Raw genomic sequence first — 23,045 nt, forward strand, 5'->3', positions numbered from 1 at the left:
ATGACTACACCTGCTCGCAACAACTTCAGAGCGGACTAGCAGTTTGGCGTGGACTATACCAATAAACGTCGTCAATTTGTTCCGTTCCATCCTTAATTTTTTTCTACATTTTATAAATGTTTTAATTTTGTAATGGTTAGTCTGCGAATCCAGGAAACAAATCCTACAAAACGAAAATCACGACATTTAGTCATTCTTGAGTAATAAATGGTGTAACTAACCCAAATGTATACTTTCTTTTATATACATAAGTATGTGAGATCACTAAGTTAACAGAACGAGAACTACGGGTCTTCTATCTTGAGCAAAATGGTAAAAAATATAGTACTGCAAATTTATGATATATCCTTCTAAACCTATCCTACTTCCTACTAATATTATTGTTAAGTTATAAATTGTATTATGTCAAAATATTCTGTTTCTTGCCGCTAGAGGAGCTTATGTTGCCTTTATTATCTGTGTTCTGCATTTTTGATATACTCTGTGGAGATACTGTACTCTGTGTCACTTCCATATGAACAACAAAAGTGCATCTTATACGATATCAGAATTCTTACTTTCATTTCAATATCCGTTGTTAATAACCGAATCTCAAGTATTATAAATGCGAAAATTTGAGGATGGTTGGATGGATCGATGTTTGTTGCTTTTTGTAGCAAAAACTGCTATATATAATGCGTGGTTTTGCTGTGATATAACAATAAGTGTCTAGTAAGCCGCAAAAATTCTTGTCTTTGTGTCCGCCGTGAACCGTAGAATTACATGTAAATAATGTTGGTGGAATTGTTTTGTTGAATTGTGGAATCACGTATACATTTAAAGTAGATAAACTTAGTATTTTTTTAGTGTAACTGAATAATTCGGAGGAAAAGTTTAAAAATTATCACAATAAAAGTGACTTGACCAAATTAATATTTAAGAATATTATTGTTAGTAGAAGGTATATAATTTTGGGTACATACACAGGTATGCCATGTTATTTCGTTCAACGAGGATGAAACTGGGACTAGGGCACATCAATACCTAATATTAGCGGAAAACGGTTAGGCCCAAAACTTTAGTGAGTGAAAGAAAGCTAATGACAGGACATCACAAAAATAGTAGAAAATTGTTCAAGTAATAATATCGTTATTAAAAAATAGGAGTTGATGGTAGAATCCTGAAAATTTAGCGCTGTATTTAATGCCGAATCATAAAAAAGGACTTAAAATAAAAATTCCATTAAATAAATAAAAATATCAGTTGACCACCCTTATCACTTAGGGGTATAAAATAGTATACGTCCTACTCTGAGACCTACTGAATATTACACAAAAAAATTCATAAGAATTGGTCAAGTCGTTTCGGAGAAGTTTTGTTACAAACACTGTGACACGATAATTTTATATATTAGATACATAGATTAGTAAAGATTACTCACTCCTAACAAGAAAATGTACCCAGTTTTGAGAATTGAAATAGTTGCGTAAAAAAGTTTTGCCACGTCCCCGTGCTAAAATGTCCCTAAAATATTTGAAATAATTATTTATTTATTATGTAAATTACTCAGTATTAGTTATTTATTCGTAAATTGTCTCTAAAAATGTTTTTATTTGTCAAGAATTCAAAAAAGAACTTACTAATAAGCCGTGTGTGGCTTCATTCAATTTCAAGGCGCCGAGGTATCTTTACTAATCTGTGATTAGATAGATGGAAAAAATAACGTTTTAATTGTTATGATAGGTTGAAATAGATACTAATCATACTGATTAAATCGATTATAGTGTACGAATATTATCTAAATCATTACTCATCCGGGCTTTTTATGTCATACGCAGATTTTATAAGACTTATTTCTTAACGCACGGATGATATTAAATGCATGATAGCATTAGTCGATAGCAATTACTATAAAACAGTCACTCGCTTCTTTCATGCCAGACATTAGGAATAAAAAGTTGAAAGTGCCAAAATAAGGATGTATTTGTTAATTTCGCTGGTCGTAATACTAATAGTTTTAGTGTTGGTACACGACTATATCCGGAAGTGCAGTTACCGATGGAAAATGCTGAGTCAGTTCCCAGGGGACCCTCCGTTGCCGTTAATCGGGAACGCTTTACAAATTGGATTCGATGCTGACGGTCAGTTACTTTCAAAGCTTAATTTGTTTAATGAATTGGTACTGTGTTTGTAACGAATTCATTGATTCTCACTGATGGTATTACATTGATAGCCTAGTGGTTTGAAGCTGATCTCTTACAGCTGTACCCTTAGTATGAGTTTTTACGTTTTACAAAAAATACTGGTTTTGTATTTGATAAATGTATGGGCAAATATGTAAAGTATTTGCCCATACATTTTCAATCAGCGCCCCTAGCGGACTATATCTGAACTGATTGGAAATGTATGGGAAGTACTTAAACGAATACAAAAACAATCATTTTTGTAAAACAGTACAAAACTCATATTAAGGGTACTTACTGATCTCGAAAGTTCGAAATCAAAATTTAAATTAACTGTCACTTGTTTTGTCAATAACGAAAGCTATCAGATTTCTTAAAACCCTGAGAATATTACTGTGATCTAATGTTAGTATAAGAAACTGATAAAAATATTTAAACTTCTGATAACTAGTTTTAATTTTTTTCTTACAACTTATACATAATTTAAGTATAGAAAAAGATAAATAAAAAAGTATGGAATTTTGGTAAATACTGATGTTTAAAATATTATCAGCTTGACCAAGGTTAAGTTAGTTTTTGAATTTCACAAAGTTTCTAACCAATTATTCTGAAGGAAATGTTATTAAATTATTTTGTAGAGGCATCTACCAAAATAAAGGATATCTGGATAAAGCATGGGAAGAGGAATTTTCGTATGACAGTTGGTGCTGAAGACTGGGTGTTATTAACTAATCCGGAAGATGTGGGGGTAAGTTCTAACTTAATTTACTTATGTTGTTTTGAAAAATATTTGATGTGTACCTTTAATCAATTGTGTGAAATTTCAAAATTTAAACGACAAATTATTGGAATCCAAAAATTAGCGAGTCTCGTAGCCTCGGGTTGTAGTTTTTTTATAATAATGAAGTAGGAACCTAGAAAACAGTCCAATTATTGATAAGTGGCTACTCCAGATATTAATGGAGGTAGAGAATTTGTTAGAAAAGTCAAAAGCCTTATACAAGCTTCCTTACTACACCTCCGTATTTTGGTACATATCGAAAAAAGCGGCTAAGGATGAAATCTAAATGGATGGATTGTATAACTAGAAACATAATTTACAGACACTATTGAAATTTATAATTACGATATGGACTTCAAAAGTTTGGGAGCTCTTAAGTCCGATAAAGCTAATTTAACATGAGAAAAATAACAAGTTTACTTAATTTCATACCGAATCTTCTCAGTTGAAGTCATATTCCGATCTAATAATATAAGAAAAAATAGTAAAGTAATAACTAACATATTGTAAGTGCTTCTTCAGGCCCATACAAAATAAATTAATTCATTTCATTTTATTTTGTGCAAAAAGATGAATGTACAGTACATAAAATATAAAAGAAAATGTCAATATTCTAGATTTTAAGGAGCCATTCTTGTAATTTATAATAAGGCTAAACCGGGCATTTCAATATGTATCTCTATCTTCGACTCAGGAATATATTTAATAATTTATAATCCATAGTATGTGATCAAATATTGAGTGACAAATATAAGGTTGCTAATTTTAACTGGTACTTCTTGCTATAGAGCATTTTTATTGACGTGATATATAAAATTGCCTTCTCTATTTTTTAGGTAATTCTCAATCATCCTACCGAGTTATCTAAACCACTAGAGCGAAATATGGCCATGATACCTTTTTTTGGAAATTCGTTGTCGACTTCCGAAGGTAAAGTATAATTTATTATTTATATTTATAAGGCGTAAAGATACAATCAATTATCTATTATTGCAGCTGTTGACGAGTTTTTGTGTCGTCAATATAAATACCTTATATAATGACTATTTTAATTTAATATAAAAGAACGTCATAATTATTTTTAATGAACAACAGGACTACTCATTGCATATATAAATATTTTTATTTTAATATATATAAAAATAATGGTTTTATTTATTAGATTTTATTATTTTATAATAATGGACGACTGTTCATTAGTGGCTGTATACAATACATAAGGTATTATAGTACAATATAAAAAAAGAATCAGGAAATAAATCTGCTGAATTCAATGTTTATCTTATTTGGTTTATTTTTTGTTTACGCTTCTTTGAAACGTAGAACAAGAAATATCTCTCTTCAAGATAAAAGTATGGCTCGACTTGGCGGAGGCACTGCCGTGCCTCCAGATATACTTTTTCATCTAAAAGAAAACGCTCGCAGTTAATATAAATGAAAAATGAGGTAGTGTTTTGTATTTTTATAAATACTGTATTAAAATAATAATATTGGTATTTTTTTAACATATTTCACGAACAGTATTACTAAAGGTCCACTGAAACGTAAAAAAATAATAACTAGGTAAACATTAAACAGAATCTTACTTCAAGAAATATTTTATTTTCAGCGTTTTGGCTCAACAATTACTAAACTATAAAAATATAATAATATAACTTTATGAGTAAATTATTCACGAGTTTTCAGCAAAATAAATTTAATTGTAATTACGTTATTAACGCACACGATAATATATGTTATAAAATTTATGACCATCATTGTCTAAATGATAAAAAAATATAAGTTGGACTAATGAGTAATTATTTATATTTGTACTAAGTCAAATGGCACTTTACAATGGCAAATTAATTACCGAAAACAATATTATTTTAAACTTTTATAGTTTTCATTTAGTTCGGTGATTATTCAACAAGTTACAAAAAAAGCCATATATATTTAAATTAGGATATTAACTTTTCATACACGCCCCTGTATATGAGGTACTGTTGTGTTAATAAAGTAATATTTTCCCACCTCCGTGAACTGTGCCCGGCTCTGTGATTGCTTAAACAGTTTGACCCAGAAACTTGGAATCACCCTTGATATGTGGGGCTACGGTGAAAACTGTCGATGAAAATTACTCCGGATATTATGTGACATTTTTGTTAATATTTGGGCAAAAAGAGAATAAATACTTTATATAGCGGACATTGGTAAACATGTCATATAAAAAATTTCATCCTGCCTTTCACTGGCTCAGATTTATTGACTTGGCTTGACAAATATTTTCAGAACAACTTATTACCAATAATTACTACTTAATATTATAATTTGAAAGTATCTCTGTCTGTCTGGTTGTCTCTTCTTCACGCCCAAACCACTGAACCGATTTTAATGAAATTTTGTACAAAGATAGTCTGAGACCCGAGAAAGGATATAGGACAGTTTTTATCCCGGAAATCCCACGGATTTATTTTAATCGATATTAGTAAGGATTGAATCGTAAACTATGCATTTGATCCAGTGATGATCTTGTTGTTGTTGTTTGTATGTTATATTATTTTTCTTTTAAACGCGGGCGAAGCCGCGGGCAAAAACTAGTTGGTAATAATATGTGGGGTAATTATATTGTATAATAAGATGTGGATGAAACTTTCCTCCTCATGTCCTGCTATTACTGGTCACGTGGTTCAACACGCACGTGGTTTTATTTCGTTATTTAGAAACAAAATATATTTTATCCATTATATATTTTATGTGTGCGTAATTAAATGGATATTAACTTCTGATATTTATTTTCACCGCAGGTTATCCGATAGCAAACTTTTGGATTGTAAAACATGACATTGATCGCTAATTATGTAAAAACCTCGCGTTGTTTCCAATAAACTGCCAAAATCTACCTATTGAAAGTCTAAATAATTTAAAGGTGTACTAATTAACCACTCCAATATTATCCGGAAACATTTTAAAGTCAAAATGAACTGACAAAATCCTATTGAAAGCCAAAATAATTTAAATGTGTACTAATTAAAGCTGACGTCGGACGTCCCGCGGCCTGCCGGGACAGACGTGACACAACAGAGCTTTGTTGTTTAACCACGCACAGCCACAGCAACCGCAATTGATTATCGTTGCAACCTCACTTAAAATTCGCGAACGCGCAGTGTGTCTGTTGTAAATCTAACAGTCGTTTTGTAAATACCTAAGTTTATAGCTAAAACTAAAAAGAAAAAATAGCGAAATATGAGTCGGGCTTGCACACGAAGGTCGGTTTATTATAGTCACAATGCCTTCTTAGGAAATGAATATTATTTTTATCCTACAAAAATATTATCCGCAACCATTTTAAAGTCAAAATTAACTATCCAAATCAACTTTTACCTATGGAAGCCTAAATAATTCAAATGTGTACTAATTAAAGCTGACGTCGGACGTCCCGCGGCCTGCCGGGACAGACGTGACACAACAGAGCTTTGTTGTATTACCACGCACGGCCGCAGCAACTGCAATTGATTATTGTTGCAACCTCACTTAAAATTCGTGAACGTGGTGTGATTGTTGTGAATCTAACAGCGGGATTTGGAAATGACTTTAAATTTAAAACTAAAACTAAAAAGAAAAAAACAGCTAAGCATGAGCCAGGTTCGCTCACGAAGGTTCGTTTCTATCCATAATGTGTTATTAATGATATGAATATTAATTTATTCTTAAATTTATTTCAACCGCAATAATATTATCCGCAACCATTTTAAAGTCAAAATTAACTGTGCAAATCAACTTTTATCGGTGAAAGCCTAGATAATTGACAGACGTGACACAACAGAGCTTTGTTGTATAAGCACGCGCAGCCACAGCAACCGCAATTGATTATTGTTGCAACCTCACTAAAAATCGTGAACGCGGTGTGATTTTTTTTTTTTTTTTTTATAATATAAGAGTAGCAGACGAGCATGCAGTCCACCTGATGGTAAGTTGGTACCGCCGCCCATGGACATCTGTAATCAACCCCAGATAGGATTAGATATTCCTACCTACGGTCGACCACAGACGCGCCGCTACCCCTGAGGACTAAGCTGGAACGCCTCGGAAAAGTCTGTCTCCCTTACCACACCCTTCAAACCGGAACACAGCAGTAGCCTAACACTGCTGTTATTAGGTAGAAATAAGTGTGGCGGTGGTGCTGCCGGAGTCGAACCACAAAGGGTTATACCACCTTCAAATCACCACCGTGATTGTTGTGAATCTAACAACGAGTTTTGTAAATTATTTTTGAATTTATAGCTAAGCCTGAAAATTAAAAACCCTAAATAAGAGAAAGACTCGCACATGAAGGGATCTATAGATGTCTCATCATCGTGCAATATTAAAATGTTAGTAAGGCTTTCTATGCAGATAGCCTATATAATACGATTTTTTGACTACTGGGCGAACTTCACACACAACCTTTTCCTTTTTCGTCAAAAGACATTTTTTTTTGTTTAATAGCAATATAGGAGTTTTAGTGAACAAAATGTTTATATAATGATTATGGTTGAATTACAACCACCAGGAGAATAGCTATGCATATTTTGCTAAAGAGAAAGAAAATATTCATAGTTTTATCGGCAAGAGTCGCTGGCGCCGCGCCCAAGTGTCCCACACATTATCCATCTGCACATGAGTTAATTGATTGGCAACCAACCGATTGGAAAAGCTACTAAACAATTTTCCATTTTCCACACGATTGCATGTAAGTTGTGTGAAAAATATTTATACCACTGTAAATTGAAATCTTGAAAATTTTCTATCTCTAACAGATACAGGGTGTACTTTACTACGGACTTTTCAAACGAAATTATTTTAAGTTTTTACGTTGTTAATTTCTATTTACTTTTTATATTCAATTGAATGAAAGTACGAGTATCTACGTCTAAATAATATTATGCATATAATAGAAACAATAAAGTAGCTAAGAAAAATAATATTTGTGAATATAAAAATATAAATAAGATTGAAGACTTATCAGAAATCGACCCACGCCAAATGGTGCTGCATGTTGGCTACTTACATTACATGAGGCGACCAGCTGAGTCCTCAGCAATGACAACGCATCTGTGATGGGATTTAGGTAGAACTTTTTCGATGTAGACTTGCTCACAGATTCCTAGCAACGGCAGTTACTGCCAACCATCAGATGAACTTCAAGCGTATTTCCTACTCCAATCTTTCAAAAGTCTGAGTGGCATTATTAAAGTAATGTCCGTTTCATACGCAGAGTTTGTTCACTGTTAAACAACTCGTTACATTACCAGTAAAATAGCTTTTGTTCGCATTATATCTATTTAATTGCCTACAATTGGATTGTTGATTACAACTGCACTTTGGACAATTATTTACTCGACAAAATGTCAATACAAATTAACAATAATACGTCGCATGGCATACCATTATTATATCATCATTCATAATTATATTAGTCAAATAGCAATTGTTTATCGTTATATTTATACAACTTCGATATCATTTATACTACGAGTAGTTATGCGGTTACGCTTTCATTTATTATTATGTTTGTTCATCATTAACAATATTGATTACTATATGTGATATCTCGTGTGTGGCACCATACACAGGTGTCGAGAATCGGGTGTAGTGTTCTATACGAGTAGGTCCAAATGTACCTCAATTTTCGCATAAATACTTACTTATAATTTTCTTTAGCAAATAACTTTTGTATATTACTACCAGCACCGTGTGCCAAATTTCTTATATGAAACTTACAAACTCTAAATCAGATTAGTGATCAAAACTTAGAAATGAATCATGTGATGATTTGACGTTTTAATAATGAAGGACAATAAGTGGAGAAACCTACATGCCTGTGGAATCTTAAAAAACATCTCAAAAGTGTGTGAAATCAACCATTTCGCACTAGACCAGCGTGGCCATATCCTTGTCGTTGGTTTCCTCGTTCTGAGAGAAGATCCATGCTCAGCAACAATCATAGATGGTAACTCCGATAAAGCAAACTTCAAAAGTAATATGTATAGTATCACAGTTTGTAAACAAAAACAAATGAACACAATTGAACCACACAACACGTTCAGTATTCCGTGGTTCAGCTCACCCTTGGCTTTTTACATCTTTATTTACTGATAAAGGTTATGTCTACCAAATTTCTCCCAGGTGAGCGATGGCGGTCCACCAGGAAATTAATGGCACCAAGTTTCCAATTCAACACGTTAGAGAGGAGAGTGGCGGACGTAAACATGTTCTGCGATCGGCTATTTAATGTTCTGGATAATTCGGTGAACAAAGGCCCTATCGACATGTATCGATACCTGAGACCCTTTATGTTCGACCTTTTGTGTAGTAAGTAAAATAAAGTAAAAGCTTTGTTTAGAGGCGTTCGGTCGGTTCTATTATACTTAGTTCACACTTTTTCCTCCTTTCCGTTTTTGTTCCAGATACGCTAATGGGAGTCGACTATAATTTACTTGACAACCTGGATCACCCTTATTTGGAAACGTCTAAAAAGTTAGTGCAAATTATTAATCCTGCTAATTATGATTAAGTTGTTAAAATACCTATAAATACCATAAAAATATATAAATGTTTAATGGAATTCATCATGAAAAAATTAATTAATGGAAACATTTGAGGTAGAACCCTTTGTGGTTCGACTCCGGCGGCACCACCGCTACGCCTATTTCTACCTAATAACAGCAGTATTAGGCGCTGCTGTGTTCCGTTTTGAAGAATGTGGTAAGGGAGACATACTTTTTCAAGGCGTTCCAGCATAGTCCTTAGGGGTAGCGGCGCATCTGTGGCAGACCTCAGGTAGGAATATCTAATCCTATCTGGGGTTGATGACAGATGTCCATGGGCGCAAGTAGTCACTCACCATCAGGTGGACTGCATGCTCGTCTGCTACTCCTATACTATAAACAAAAAACATGAATCCTTACAAGAGACGACCATGCCACTCGGATACGGAACACTCGTTGTGCCAGCTCGACTCGCACTCAGCGAATTCATTATTATTTATTTTTAATCGATACTATTTTAAATTTGAAATTACGTTATCACTTATTTTATTCATTGTTGTGTAAAATATTATCAATATAAATAAAATTTTACAGCGTTGTAGAGATCATAACAATAAATTACTTTTCGTATTGGAGGAACATACGTGCACTGTTCGAACTAACACCTATATATCGAGATATGATGAAGACCGTAGAAACCATACGGAACACGAGCGATGAAGTAAGTTCTGTTTTTTTCATACTGTGAGATATTATACTCATGCAAAAAAATAACAATCCTTTTAGTAATAACAATAAATATATACAGAGTAATTTTTGAAAGAATGTTGAAACAAATACGTGTATACATAGTAATACAATGTTTCAGACGTAGGATACATAGAGGTATTTGATTTCAATTCAAATAGTGGGAGTCTTATTTCGAAATTGGCCATCCATCCATAAATTTAAAAATGAAAGTACGTTTGCTTCATTATGAATTACTTGGTTATACCTAGACACAATTGAAACTAGATCTGGATGCTAAAGTCTAATAAAAAAGAATTGCAGAATCAACCTAAATTTTTGCTCAATATCTGAAATAATCGTCCGTAACCATAGCTTTTCTAAAAACTTGGACATTTAATAAGTGGATAAGGAAATAAGATGAATTTCCTGAAGCACCGGTAATTCAACCAGGGTGTCCCACCTAACTGGAAAATAGCAACGTATTCACTTCGGTGGCAGAAATAGATAAGTGGGTGGTTCTTTCCAGGTCGGCGACGCGCTGTGGAATTTGAATGAAATGAATTGTAATAACGTTTTTGAATTGTAAAGCAAAGTTTAAATTTAAATATTTCGCACTTGAAATTAACTGTTCTTACATATTCAGAAATAAGGGTTGATTAAATATATACCTTTGTTGTAGATTATTATGTTAAGGCGAGAGAAACTGGACAAATTGATCAATAATATAAAGGAAAATAATATACATATTAGTGACGTTGACCTAGAAAAACTTATAAAAAATAAATTATCTGATAATACTTGCCTGTTGGATTCTTTGCTACTTAGTAAGCTACCAGATGGACAGCCCACTCCGAATGAGTTAATCAATGAAGAGATAACACTCATGTGTTTCACTGTAAGTACATTTTAATCAAATTCTATGGATAAGGATTGTAACAATAACCTTTAATAGGATATATTATGATTCTCTTCAATTTTAGGGTCACTACACAACTACAATGACCATGAGTCATACATTGTATTGCTTAGCGAAATATCCAGAAATACAACAAAAAGTCTTAGATGAACAACGGACAATTTTTAATGACGACTTATTAAAAAATCCAACGACACATCACTTGAGCCAAATGAAGTACTTGGAAGCAGTCATTAAAGAGAGTATACGTGTTATTCCAACCGTAACAAAAATAGGAAGACAACTGCAAAAAGATCTCACGTTCAAAGGTATATTCTCCAGTAAATTCGTTAGCCAAACTGTATAAAGGTTTGACAATTTTAAACAAAGTAAAAGAAACGTAAACGTGAATTGGGACGAGAGTTAGCAAACAACAGATATACCGTTGAATATTCTGAACAGCGCATTTTCATAAATACCACACTATTGTCATGCACAAAAACATATACCTAACATGAAATCGTGAGAATGCTTGCCGAGCGAGCAGAGACAACGACTGTAGTATAACACAGCCCTCATTTTACTTTTCACAATATTCTTTACACCTCTGTGTACTTCTGTTTTTTCGTCAGTTGTTCTTTTGAATACCTTTGTTGAATTTTTTTGTCTTTATACACAGGATTTGTTCAATTTGCATGATTGTATTCATATTTAATATGTATGGATATAAAGAAAGTTATTAAAGTATGTAACCACGAATGAACTCATCAAACAATTAGTTTTCTACTCCTGGGCACAGGTCTCCTCTCAGGGTTTAAGGTCATGGTTCACCGTGCTGGTCAAGTGGGAATTGGTAACATTCACATATCCTTGAGATTTTTTTTGTGAAAATTCAGTTGTGAAAGTTTCCTCACAATGTATTCCCTCATCGTTTTGGGAAGTGATACTTGATTTAATACGCACATAACATTTGGAGGTCGAATTTGCACCACAAGGCTTATACTACACTACGGACTGTAAAGTGGCAATATAATTGTTTGGACCTTTTACTTTCTATATAATGCTATATTGCATGTTACATATTTTAATTGGTATGGCATATATTTTAATTGCAATTATTTAAAAGGTATAAAAGTCTTATGTAGTTGACTATACTAAAAAATATTACATGGATTCTTGTAAGCTTGTTTCAAAATTATTTCAGACGGTAGAGTCGCCCCAGCGGGTACCTCAGTTATAGTTTTCTACGAAGCGATGTACCTTGATCCCAAGATTTTCCCGGAGCCTGAGAAATATAACCCAGAGAGGTTTTACAACAATATGCACACGTTCGCTTTCGTGCCGTTCAGTGCAGGCCCCAGAAACTGCATAGGTATAAATTATCCTGTATTTTTATGTAATGTATCTATATTATTCTCTTTGCTTCTCGTAATATTAAAATTTACCTAGATTATGAACTAATACATTTTAAGATATGATAAGTAAACAGTTCTATATTCTCTCACTGCTGCTAATGAGTCTCAACTTCTAATGAGAAAGGTTTAGGCCGCATCACCTTTAAGATTTTTTTAAACCCTCTGACAAAGGCAAACATTGTGAGCAAGCATAGGCTTGTTTCTCGCAATGTTTACCTTTGCTGTTCAATTCAATTTGAAGTATGAACTGACGAGCACATGACTAAAAAATAAGAGGTGTTAGTTTCAAACCAGAAAACTCTCACTACCTCATTTATTTTGCACGTAATTGTGATCATTTACATAAATTTTATATAATTAATACATACTTATTATTAAACACAACAAAATCAGGTTTCAGATACGCGTGGGTAGCGATGAAAACGACTCTATCAAATATTTTGCGACGGTATGAAGTACTTCCCGGCGGACCTGGCACTGAGCCTGAATTTGCATACCGAATCCTTACGGAATCAAAAAATGGTATCCAGCTTAATTTGCGAAGGAGGGAAATTTAGAAGAATATTATTGCTACCACTGTTAGGCACTGTTCATATTAAGCCCGACGGTTTTACCATTCGCTGACCGTTCGTTTTACCAATCTTGTCCACAGTAAGCGACAAGAGCGGGTTTTGTTCACATTAGTAAAGACGTAATGATTAGGCAGTAGTTAATATAAACGGACTAGTCTAAATATAATATGTCAAAAGATACTCACATTCTTTTAAATTTTATTTAAAAGTGAATCTGTTGAATTATCTTCTGACGTGTTCATTAACTTTCGTTTTTGTTATAACGATAAATAATAAATATTTTCTGTATAACTATAAAATATATTTTTTTTTATCTTAAGCACTTATACATTTGTTTTATTTATTATCGGTTCTTATTACCTTCATTTGCATTTATGTTCATTTTCCCATTAAAAAAATGTTAGCATATCTGTACATCTCAAGTTTTATGATCTTCATAGACTTTAGTCCTTGTTTCAATTATAAAAGACGTTCTATGAAGACAAGTAATAAATGAGTAAACAAAACAAAATGTTATATTATGGTTTTATTAACTCTCCGTGAAGATACAATAATAAATAATGAAAATGCGGAAATGTTGTTACGCTGCTAATATCAATTAGACTACGATTAAAAAGTATAATATGTACATCGATTTAATATACTTTCTATATTTCCTATCAAAATTAACTTTTAAGACTTACGCTGCTATTCTGAAAGTGTAAAACCAATTTAATTAACACTTTGACACTGTAAAAATTGGTATTCTTGAAAAATTCCATCAACTATCCAATGAAATTAGCGCTAAAATTATCCACTGTTGCAAACTGGACTTTCTTGGAAATTATCGTTTGTGTTCTGTACCCTTAGCATGAGTTTTTACGTTACGTTACGTTTACAAACGTTTACAAAAGTGACTGTTTTTGTATTTGTTTATGTATTTCCCATACATGTCCAATGAGTTCTGATACAGTCCGTTAGGGGCGCTGATTGGAAATGTATAGGCAAATACGTAAACAAATACGAAAAACAGTAGTGTTTGTAAAAACGTATAAACTCATACTAAGGTTACTGAAAAATCATATAATGGTATTACTTTTGAAAGACTATGTGAAAATGATTGTAGAAAGGACAAATGTCTTACCAAGTTTCATTAAAAACAGATAGCTAGTAGATAACAAACACTTCCCATATTTACATTACATTTTTATATTACCTGCGTCTTAAGTTAAGTTTATCTTATGTATCAAGTTGGAGAACTTTTTTAATTCAAGCGTCAAACAATAAAGTGCAAAGTTGTCCGATTCGCGGTCAGGTCGGTGCAGAGCTGCGGAACACTTTCTACAAAGGATCGGGATTCCCACTGAATTAACTACAAAGATATTAAGCTTTTAATACTTTCTGTTCGCTTTTCTTATAACTAATTGTACGTAATATAAGCTAGTTGCTATTTAGCAAGGTAGCTAGTTTGATTTAATATAGAAGCTGAATTGTAAATATGTGTTTCCTGTTGTAGATTGAAATAGAATTAAGCGACCGAAAGTATTATGGATACAATAGCAGAAGTGTCTTACCAACCATTTTAAAGGTGGTAGAACCCTTTGTGGTTCAACTCCGGCGGCACCACCGCCACACCTATTTCTACCTAATAACAGCAGTGTTAGGCGCTGCTGTGTTCCGGTTTGAAGGGTGTGGTAAGGGAGACAGACTTTTCCGAGGCGTTCCAGCTTGGTCCTCAGGGGTAGCGGCGCATCTGTGGCCGATCTCAGGTAGGAATATCTAATCCTATCTGGGGTTGATTACAGATGTCCATGGGCGGCAGTAGCCACATCAGGTGGACTCAGTGTTGCCAACTCTCAAAAATATTTATCCCTAAACTGAAGTCGAAACCCCCCATAATTGCATTAATTATTTGAAAATTCCCCTAAAAATATATTACACTTTTTTTTGGGATGCCGTGCCACCTTATGACCCGTTTCCCGTTTTTTTTTTTTTTAGCCCCGCCGTGCCCGCTCAGAACATGTTTGTTTTGGACGCCGTGCAAGCTTATGACACGTTTCCCGTTTTTTTTTTTTTTTTTTTGCTCGCCGCGCCTTTACAAAACCCCTAAAAATACCCCTAGACATATAAAACCCCTAGAAAAATCCCATACCACTCATTTACCCCCTAAATCTGGGGGGAAAACCCCTAAGTTGGCAACCGTGGGTGGACTGCATGCTCGTCTGCTATTCTTACATTATAATAAAAAAAAAAAAAACCATAATTATAAAGACATGAACTAATCATAAATGCTTCCCATATTTACGTTCATTACATTTTTCGTTCGTGTTCGATTTTCTTTTACCTAATTCGACATGATAAATGCAGGTAGCTTTTAGTTAAGTACCTTTTTTTGTTGACGTGGGGGAGACCTTCAAAAGGTAAAACCCCCTGGTGGCCGTCCTCATCGCTTGTTGGAGAACTCCGGGATCTCCGACGGAACACAACCGGAGTCCTCCAAGCGCGATGCCCCGATCGGGCTCTGCCCTGGGAGAGCAGTTTACGGTCCTCCCAAACCATCTGGTGTACACGACGGTATGCGACCACACATACCGCCGTCCTTCCCGGGGTCGCTTATTGGACTGTTCAAGTTCCCACTCTTGCCGCCCGCAACCCGGATCTGACCGAAGCACTTCTTAATAAACTAGGGCGCCTTCTCAATAACTCTATCCGATTCATATTTGGTCTTCGAAAATTTGATCATGTCTCTCTCTTTCGCCGCCAACTTAAATGGCTTACTATTCGACAGAGGCGTAACTCTAGGGTTCTCTTCCTTCTTTATTCTATCTTACATGATTCCAATACCCCTTCTTATTTGAAGAATTCCTTCCGGTACCGGTACTTAACACACGATAAAACGCTTCGGTCGTCCCATAATTTAAAAGCAGACATTCCAACACATAATAGTGGCTTTTTCCATTTCTCATTCACTGTTCAGGCAGTTCTGCTCTGGAACGCCCTGCCCGTGCACATCAGAAAAGCACCCAGCAAAGCTATTTTCAAAAAACTTGTCCGAGAGCATCTGAGCACCTCATCTGACAAATAAAGCTTCTTTTTTTTCTCTCTTATCACTTATATGTATATTTATTTATTATATTTAAAACATATTTATGTATGTATGTATAAAATATGTATATTATTTATTTATCCTTAATGTATTATATTTAACACCTGCCGCAAATTCTCTCCAAACACCAAGGGTTGACTGGTAGAGAATGCCATTAGGCATTAAGTCTGCCCTGTTGTAATTTAACTTTGTGTTACTTTTACAATAAATATATAAATAAATAAATAAATAAAAACCCCGGAAGCCCCCTTTTAGTCGCCTCTTACGACGGGCAGGGGATACCGTAGCCCTATTCTAGTCCCGGAACTACAGGGACATCATTTGTTAGAACCTACGAGCTATGCAAAGGGTTAATTCAATATTGAAATATTAATTTATTTCGATTGCGCTATATTGTTGATTCAGCATCTATTACTGTCCCAGTTTTGGGACATAGTTAAATAGAGTTCGTTGTGCGTATCGCAGCTGTTACCGTCCTCACAAAGCAATTTTATTTGTTTCAAAAGCTTCAAATAAATATTTGTAATTCATTCAAACAAATATATTTATGTTATTTTTTGTTTAGGTTTTGGATTGTAGTTGCTTTGTTTTAACGAAACAATAATGAAGTACTCATAACTAAAATTTCAAAATGAAAATTCAATTTTAAAATTTAGTAAAACTATTTGTGGTTCGAATGTTGCGGCTACATCTCTGAAAATCTACCTCCATATATTCTGTATCTTATACGACATGTTTTATCTTAAGCCTTCAATTAAGTGCGGCAACTCCTGTAGATATCCTACCTTATTTTAGCAGTTATTGTTTACACACTTCAATCCACTTATCACTTATAAGTTTAACAAATAAGTATCATGAAAAAACATTTTATTATATTTACTGCTCCACCGTGATACAAGTTAAGAATTCCACAATTCAAGGAGGCTTCCAACCTAAACACGAAACTAAAAAGATTACCAGTGCCCTGATTTAGTGCACAACTTCGACAATAGTTACAAGCCAATGGGCGAAGTTTCCGACTGATCGGATCATTCACGCCTGATATAGCATGCAAAAGAATAAATCACGCCTAGCAACGCAGCATTTAATATTACTAAAGAATTATATATTATATTGCGTACCAATGACGTCTTGTTTTCGATTATTAAGTATTTATTCAATTAGATAAGGTAATCTTATATATAAAATTCTTGTGTCACAATGTTTGTTACCGTACTCCTCCGAAACGGCTTTACCGATTTTCACCAAATTTAATATGCGTATTCAGTAGGTCAGAGAATCGGTTACTATCAATTTTTATACCCCTAAGTGATAAGGGTTGTTCACCCTGAACATTTTTGTATTTATATGGCAACACAACGTTTGCTGGGTCAGCTAGTAGCGACATAAACTTTGTTTACTGACTAAAATAAAATGTTTTGTCTACCAAAAATTACAAGCTGTCAATTTCTGACGTGAAAACAGGCCTTAAAAATAATGTTTTATATTAGCTTACTACGAACTGAAGGCATCAGTAAATCAGTAAGGAAGCAAGCTTTGTAAATTCATATTGTTTTATAGACGTGTATTTTCGACTATGAGAATCTGAGTGCGGTCGGCATACGCCCCAACTGCAGGTGTCATGTAGGTTGTATGTAGGTTGGGTCTAGTGTCAACACACGTTACGTCCTACCCCAGGATGGGACCTTATTTCGCACAACAGTAGCACCGTCAGGTTTCTTCCCATTGTCTTCGCATACAACTCTCTAGTAAAACCAGCGTTTGATAAACTATAGCATTATTACTTTACTTTTATTTATTGGCGCAGGAACAGAAGATGTAGTATTTTTAAATTCGACTGTAGATGGGTGATAAAACAAAATCTAACCCCACGAATACTATAAATATTGTCTGTATACATTCAACTTATATAAGTTACATTTATACACAAACATTAATATCACATAAAAACATCTACAGTAATATCAATCTTAGCAACTACTAAATAATTTGCCAAGTACGAGTCGAACTCGCACATGGAGGATTCCGTATCACCGAATGTTCATTATTTTTTACTTATTTTTATTAATTTTATTATTTTCAACAATATTTAATTATATCAGACAACAATAGATGGCGTTGGGGTGATAATGAATTATACGTAAATAACGTATAATAAAATTAAAATAATTATATTAATATATATTTTATAATTCTTATTTGTATTTATTATAATACCAGTTATAGTAGTAAACGGATTGTAAAAAAATCAACCGTTTCCCTAGTACGGCTTAACAGTTACATCGAAAAATGCCGAAAAATACTGGTATGTTGTATGGAGACCCCTTTTAATATTCAACTTTTTATTTGTTGTTATAGCGGTCACCGTTATGCATCCTCTGTAAAAAATTCATGTGTCTATCGATTACGGTTCAGGAGATATAGCCCTGTGACAGACGGACAGACAGCGAAGTCTTAGTAATAGGGTTCCGTTTTTACCTTTCGGGTATGGAACCCTAAAAACTATATTTCGCCAAATACAAATTATAACATCTAAGAGTCCTTAGCGATTCATGAAAAACTAAAAATGTACGGAGCTCCGGTAAACTCGACATAAACGGCGTAAACTGGGGCTTCATTGCCCAGACGGGTACTAACCTTAATAACGTAGTAGGGATGGCGATCTGAGATCGAGTAATCGAAGAATCGATCTTTTGGGTAAAAAAAAATGTGAGCCGTCACGGGACGCCTGGCAGATGTGAAACATCGACATTATTTTGTAAAAGTAATATGCAGAAAAGAACATATTGTGATAGGAACTAAATATGTCATAATGATAAAATAAAATATTACGATTTTTTTCCAGTAAACGATGACTATTTATTGAATTCGATTGCGCATGGCGACGCGTCGCCACACCGTACACACTACCGCATATAGACTGTATATTGTATATACCATCGTATAGCGTGGCGACGCTACAGCATGCATCGCCACGCCAGAACTCGGTTTTACGTGCGGCTATAGATGTTTCACATCAAAAACTCGATTATTTTAATCGATTTCCAGTAATCCTTCAATCTAGAAAATAGAAAGTCAATTTTTTCGAAGTTGGTTGAATGAGTTACAGACATTATTTGCTGACGGATACGTACTTCAATGCTTGTTTGGTCCTGATCACCTTTTTTCGCTATCTTCGTCCTGTTTGGCTGAAAAGATCGATTTTTGAAGAATCGATTCTTTGGGCCTCGGTTTTTTGTGAATCGTTTTATTGCACTTCGATTTCAATCGATTCCAAAATCGATCTTATTCGGAAAGTATCGCCATCCCTATAACGTAACTAGTAAGTACGGTAAATTTAAGTAATTCGCAGTTTATTCAGCAGGATCTAATAGCCACCGAAGGCAATGTTTAAACGTTTCGCTAGTTCTATTTCTTTTGTGTAATTGCTATATGTGGGGTTCATATACGTAACGGGCTAACTGGTAGTGCTATCTGGGCTGGGGAACTACGGCAGCGGAATTTAAGTGATCTTATTTGGTGGCCGGAGTCGATTGGGGCGCTCCGTGCGCCTCGGCGCGCGTGTTGCGAATCGACAATATATACCTGTTCAAACGTTTTGCCTAATTATTACTTGGACCCCTGCACTACCTTAATTTCATTTTCTCGCCTTCTTCGTATGCTACGCGCCTTCGCAGTTTGTCGCAACGATTTATATGTATAGCTTGTATTCTTTCTTGTGTTTAAATAAGAAAATGTATTGTATATTTTTGTAATCATCTTTGAATACATAAACATTTTACTAGAAGTGGCCGTGGCTTCGCCCTCGTTTTGAAAAAATAAAATGATATACATAACGGCGCGCGCTCTATTTTGATCGGTGATTGTTACAAATAAATTAGAATTCCTCAGTGCCTGGAGTCGAAACTATTCGTGCAATGTGTGTTGCCAGTGATGACATACGGCGCCGAAACGTAGTCCTTTACTGTAGGCCTTGTTCGAAAGCTCAGAGTCGCTCAGCGTTGATATTTCGCTATGAGACATGATTCGCAATGATGAAATCCGTAGACAAAATAAGCTTACCGACATTGGCGCCAATTAGAGGAGGCCTATGTCCAGCAGTGGACCTCAAAAGGCTGATGGATGGATGGATATAATTAGAATTGAGGAACTTGAGATAAATGTTGATGTTAAGTTGATTTATTTTAAGAGCGGGTACCTATATCCGAATGGAGTTGTAAGTGTCATGGCGGGCGAGTCGACGTTCTTCGTCGACTCGCCCGCCATGAGTCGTTTACAGCGACTCGCAAGTGATGGTCATTTGCAAACCCATTTGCTCTTAATCGTAATTTTCGTAAGGTTTTAATATTTTTTGGTTATGTTAATTGTAGCAGTACAGTGATCAGTCTAACCAGTGTAGTAGTACAGTGATCAGATACTGTGAGACTTTTATTTTGGTAAATACCTGCATGTAAACACCCACGCGATCTCAAGATGTCCGAACGACCTTCAGATACACCTAACCAGCTTGGAAATCCTCCGATATACATATAACTGAATCTGTGGAATATTGACTCAACTCGGAAAGCATCGTGGGCTCATACACAACTACTTTGCTAAAGATCATCACATAATTAAATGCATAATATACAATTCTATAAAGGACCAACATTAATTTGTATATACAAATATACAATTAATACACAATATATAAGTCTGGCCAATATGTACAGAGTCTCTTAAAAACTATTTAATCTGTTTATAGTAACAAAAAACTATTCTACTCAAACTATTTATAACTATTGACGATCGTTCTATATACCCAAATTTTAGGTAAGTATAATTTTGTACTTATAAACAAGTAAATATATTATTTATTTGTAATGAAGCATTTTAGTTAATACTAGCTGACCCGGCAAATGTTGTGTTGCCATATAAATAAAAGAATGTTAAAGGTGACCAACCCTCATCACTTAGGAGAAAAATAGATAGTAGCCGATTCTCAGACCTACTGAATATGCATATAAAATTTGGTAAAAATCGGTAAAGTCGTTTCGGAGGAGTACGGTAACTAACATTGAGACACGAGAATTTTATATATAAGATAATATTCCTTCAACCCGCAGTATAACATTAATATGGAATATGCTTCAGGCTTCGCGTTCTGGACATTTCAGCAATGGATATAATTAGTACCTATAACAAAGAAATAAAAAGCCAAATGATAAGAAAATATCCCAACATGAACGGGAGCAGTTCATTCATTATGGAAGAACCCGTAGCTAGTTTTGTGGTATGTCCCTGAATACATTAGTCTATTTTATATAATATTGAAGGGATAAACGACCCACCCTGATGGTCATTGGTCACCACCGCCTATTGGTATCTATAACAAATTTCTCAGAGAACAAAATCATATATCAAAAGCCGTTATACTACCTAAATACAGTAGCACTACCATGAGTTTACAAAAGTATTACTCGCTAGCGACTGCGTAAAATAAATGTATGAAAAATTGTACAGCGCCTCTGGTGGTTACTCGTAGAACTAAAATCCGTAGTGGCGTAACTCGATACGTAAAAAACCTATCGAAATCAAATCGCTAGCGAATGTCATTATGATCTATTGCCATACAAATTCGGTCCCATGAGTCATTAATTTGACAGACGTTTTCAAGAAATACCGTAACGATAGTAGTTATGTTATTCACTAGCAAAATGACAATAGTTTTCTATTTACAATTTCTATAGTGGCGTTTCTATGCCAACTCATGGTAGTGCTACAGTAGTGCTAAGCAGTGTTCTGGTTTGAAGGGTGTGGTAAGGGTAACTTTACTGAGGCGTTCAAACTTAGTCGACTGGCAATACGTCAGTGGCTAATCTGAGGTAAGCCGTCATTTTATATGGAATTGATTACATATGATGAAAAGTGTTCATTGCCGCATCAGGTGAACTACATTTATTTATTTATTTATTTTATTTAATTATTAAAGGTTCACCAACGTAGTATACACTTATATAGATTACATTGCAAAAGTTAGGTAAATAAGTCGTGTACCCACAATTATAGGTGAACACGGCATTTACAGAATTGACGCTCTAATAGATTAAAATATAATGAAATTAAGACTACAATTTAAATTAAATATAAGATACGAATATACATTATACAATTTTATACAATTAATAAGAACTTAGATAAATTAAATACAGTATACATACTCGTTTGCTACCACAATGTTTTTTTTTTATAATATAAGAGTAGCAGACGAGCATGCAGTCCACATGATGGTAAGTGGCTACTGCCGCCCATGGACATCTGTAATCAACCCCAGACAGGATTATATATTCCTACCTGAAGTCGGCCACAGATGCGCTGCTACCCCTGAGGACTAATCTGGAATGCCTCGGAAAAGTCTGTCTCCCTTACCACACCCTTCAAACCGGAACACAGCAGCGACTAACACTGCTGTTATTAGGTAGAAATAGGTGTGACGGTAGTGCCGCCGGAGTCGAACCACAAAGGGTTCTACCACCTTTTACGATATGAAAAGTATAATATATACAACACTATGTTTGCATAAATATAAACCGCCCATTGCGTAGTTGATTTTATTTTCCACAGTAAAAGTTTCTGAGCAAACGTCGTTAGTTGAAGTTGTGCTATCGGACTCTTTCTAGTATTAAAGTTAAGACCAACTGGGCCGCACATCCTCAGTTTTCAACACTAACTGGGAACTGGATTTATTTGTCACTTCTCCTATATGTTCGGATTTGTGCTAATTGTTAGATGACCTTTTAATATAATAAATATGAGATATTCAAATGAAGACTATGTTCACTTACGCAATATATAGGGCGGACAGTTATTTATAGATACTAATGGTAGTCTATCATCAAAATAGTGTTATCATCGTTA

At 34.5% G+C, this 23,045-nt stretch overlaps 1 protein-coding gene across 1 annotated transcript; it reads left to right on the forward strand.

Moving 5' to 3' along the window:
- Window positions 1-525: 525 nt before the first annotated feature.
- LOC140751901 (probable cytochrome P450 4e1) lies at window positions 526-13,202 on the forward strand. The gene is made up of 11 exons (XM_073086006.1): window positions 526-711; window positions 1,921-2,120; window positions 2,801-2,910; window positions 3,780-3,873; window positions 9,091-9,276; window positions 9,372-9,441; window positions 10,047-10,173; window positions 10,861-11,076; window positions 11,162-11,405; window positions 12,281-12,448; window positions 12,885-13,202. The coding sequence occupies exons 2-11, from the start codon at window positions 1,958-1,960 to the stop codon at window positions 13,046-13,048; spliced, it is 1,542 nt and encodes a 513-aa protein (XP_072942107.1). The 5' UTR covers window positions 526-711; window positions 1,921-1,957; the 3' UTR covers window positions 13,049-13,202.
- The last annotated feature ends 9,843 nt before the right edge of the window (window positions 13,203-23,045 follow it).

This window comes from Epargyreus clarus, unplaced genomic scaffold, assembly GCF_041222505.1.
Source record: "Epargyreus clarus isolate Ecla_fem2 unplaced genomic scaffold, WU_Ecla_fem_2.2 ptg000023l, whole genome shotgun sequence".
NCBI classification, from domain to species: Eukaryota; Metazoa; Arthropoda; class Insecta; order Lepidoptera; family Hesperiidae; genus Epargyreus; species Epargyreus clarus.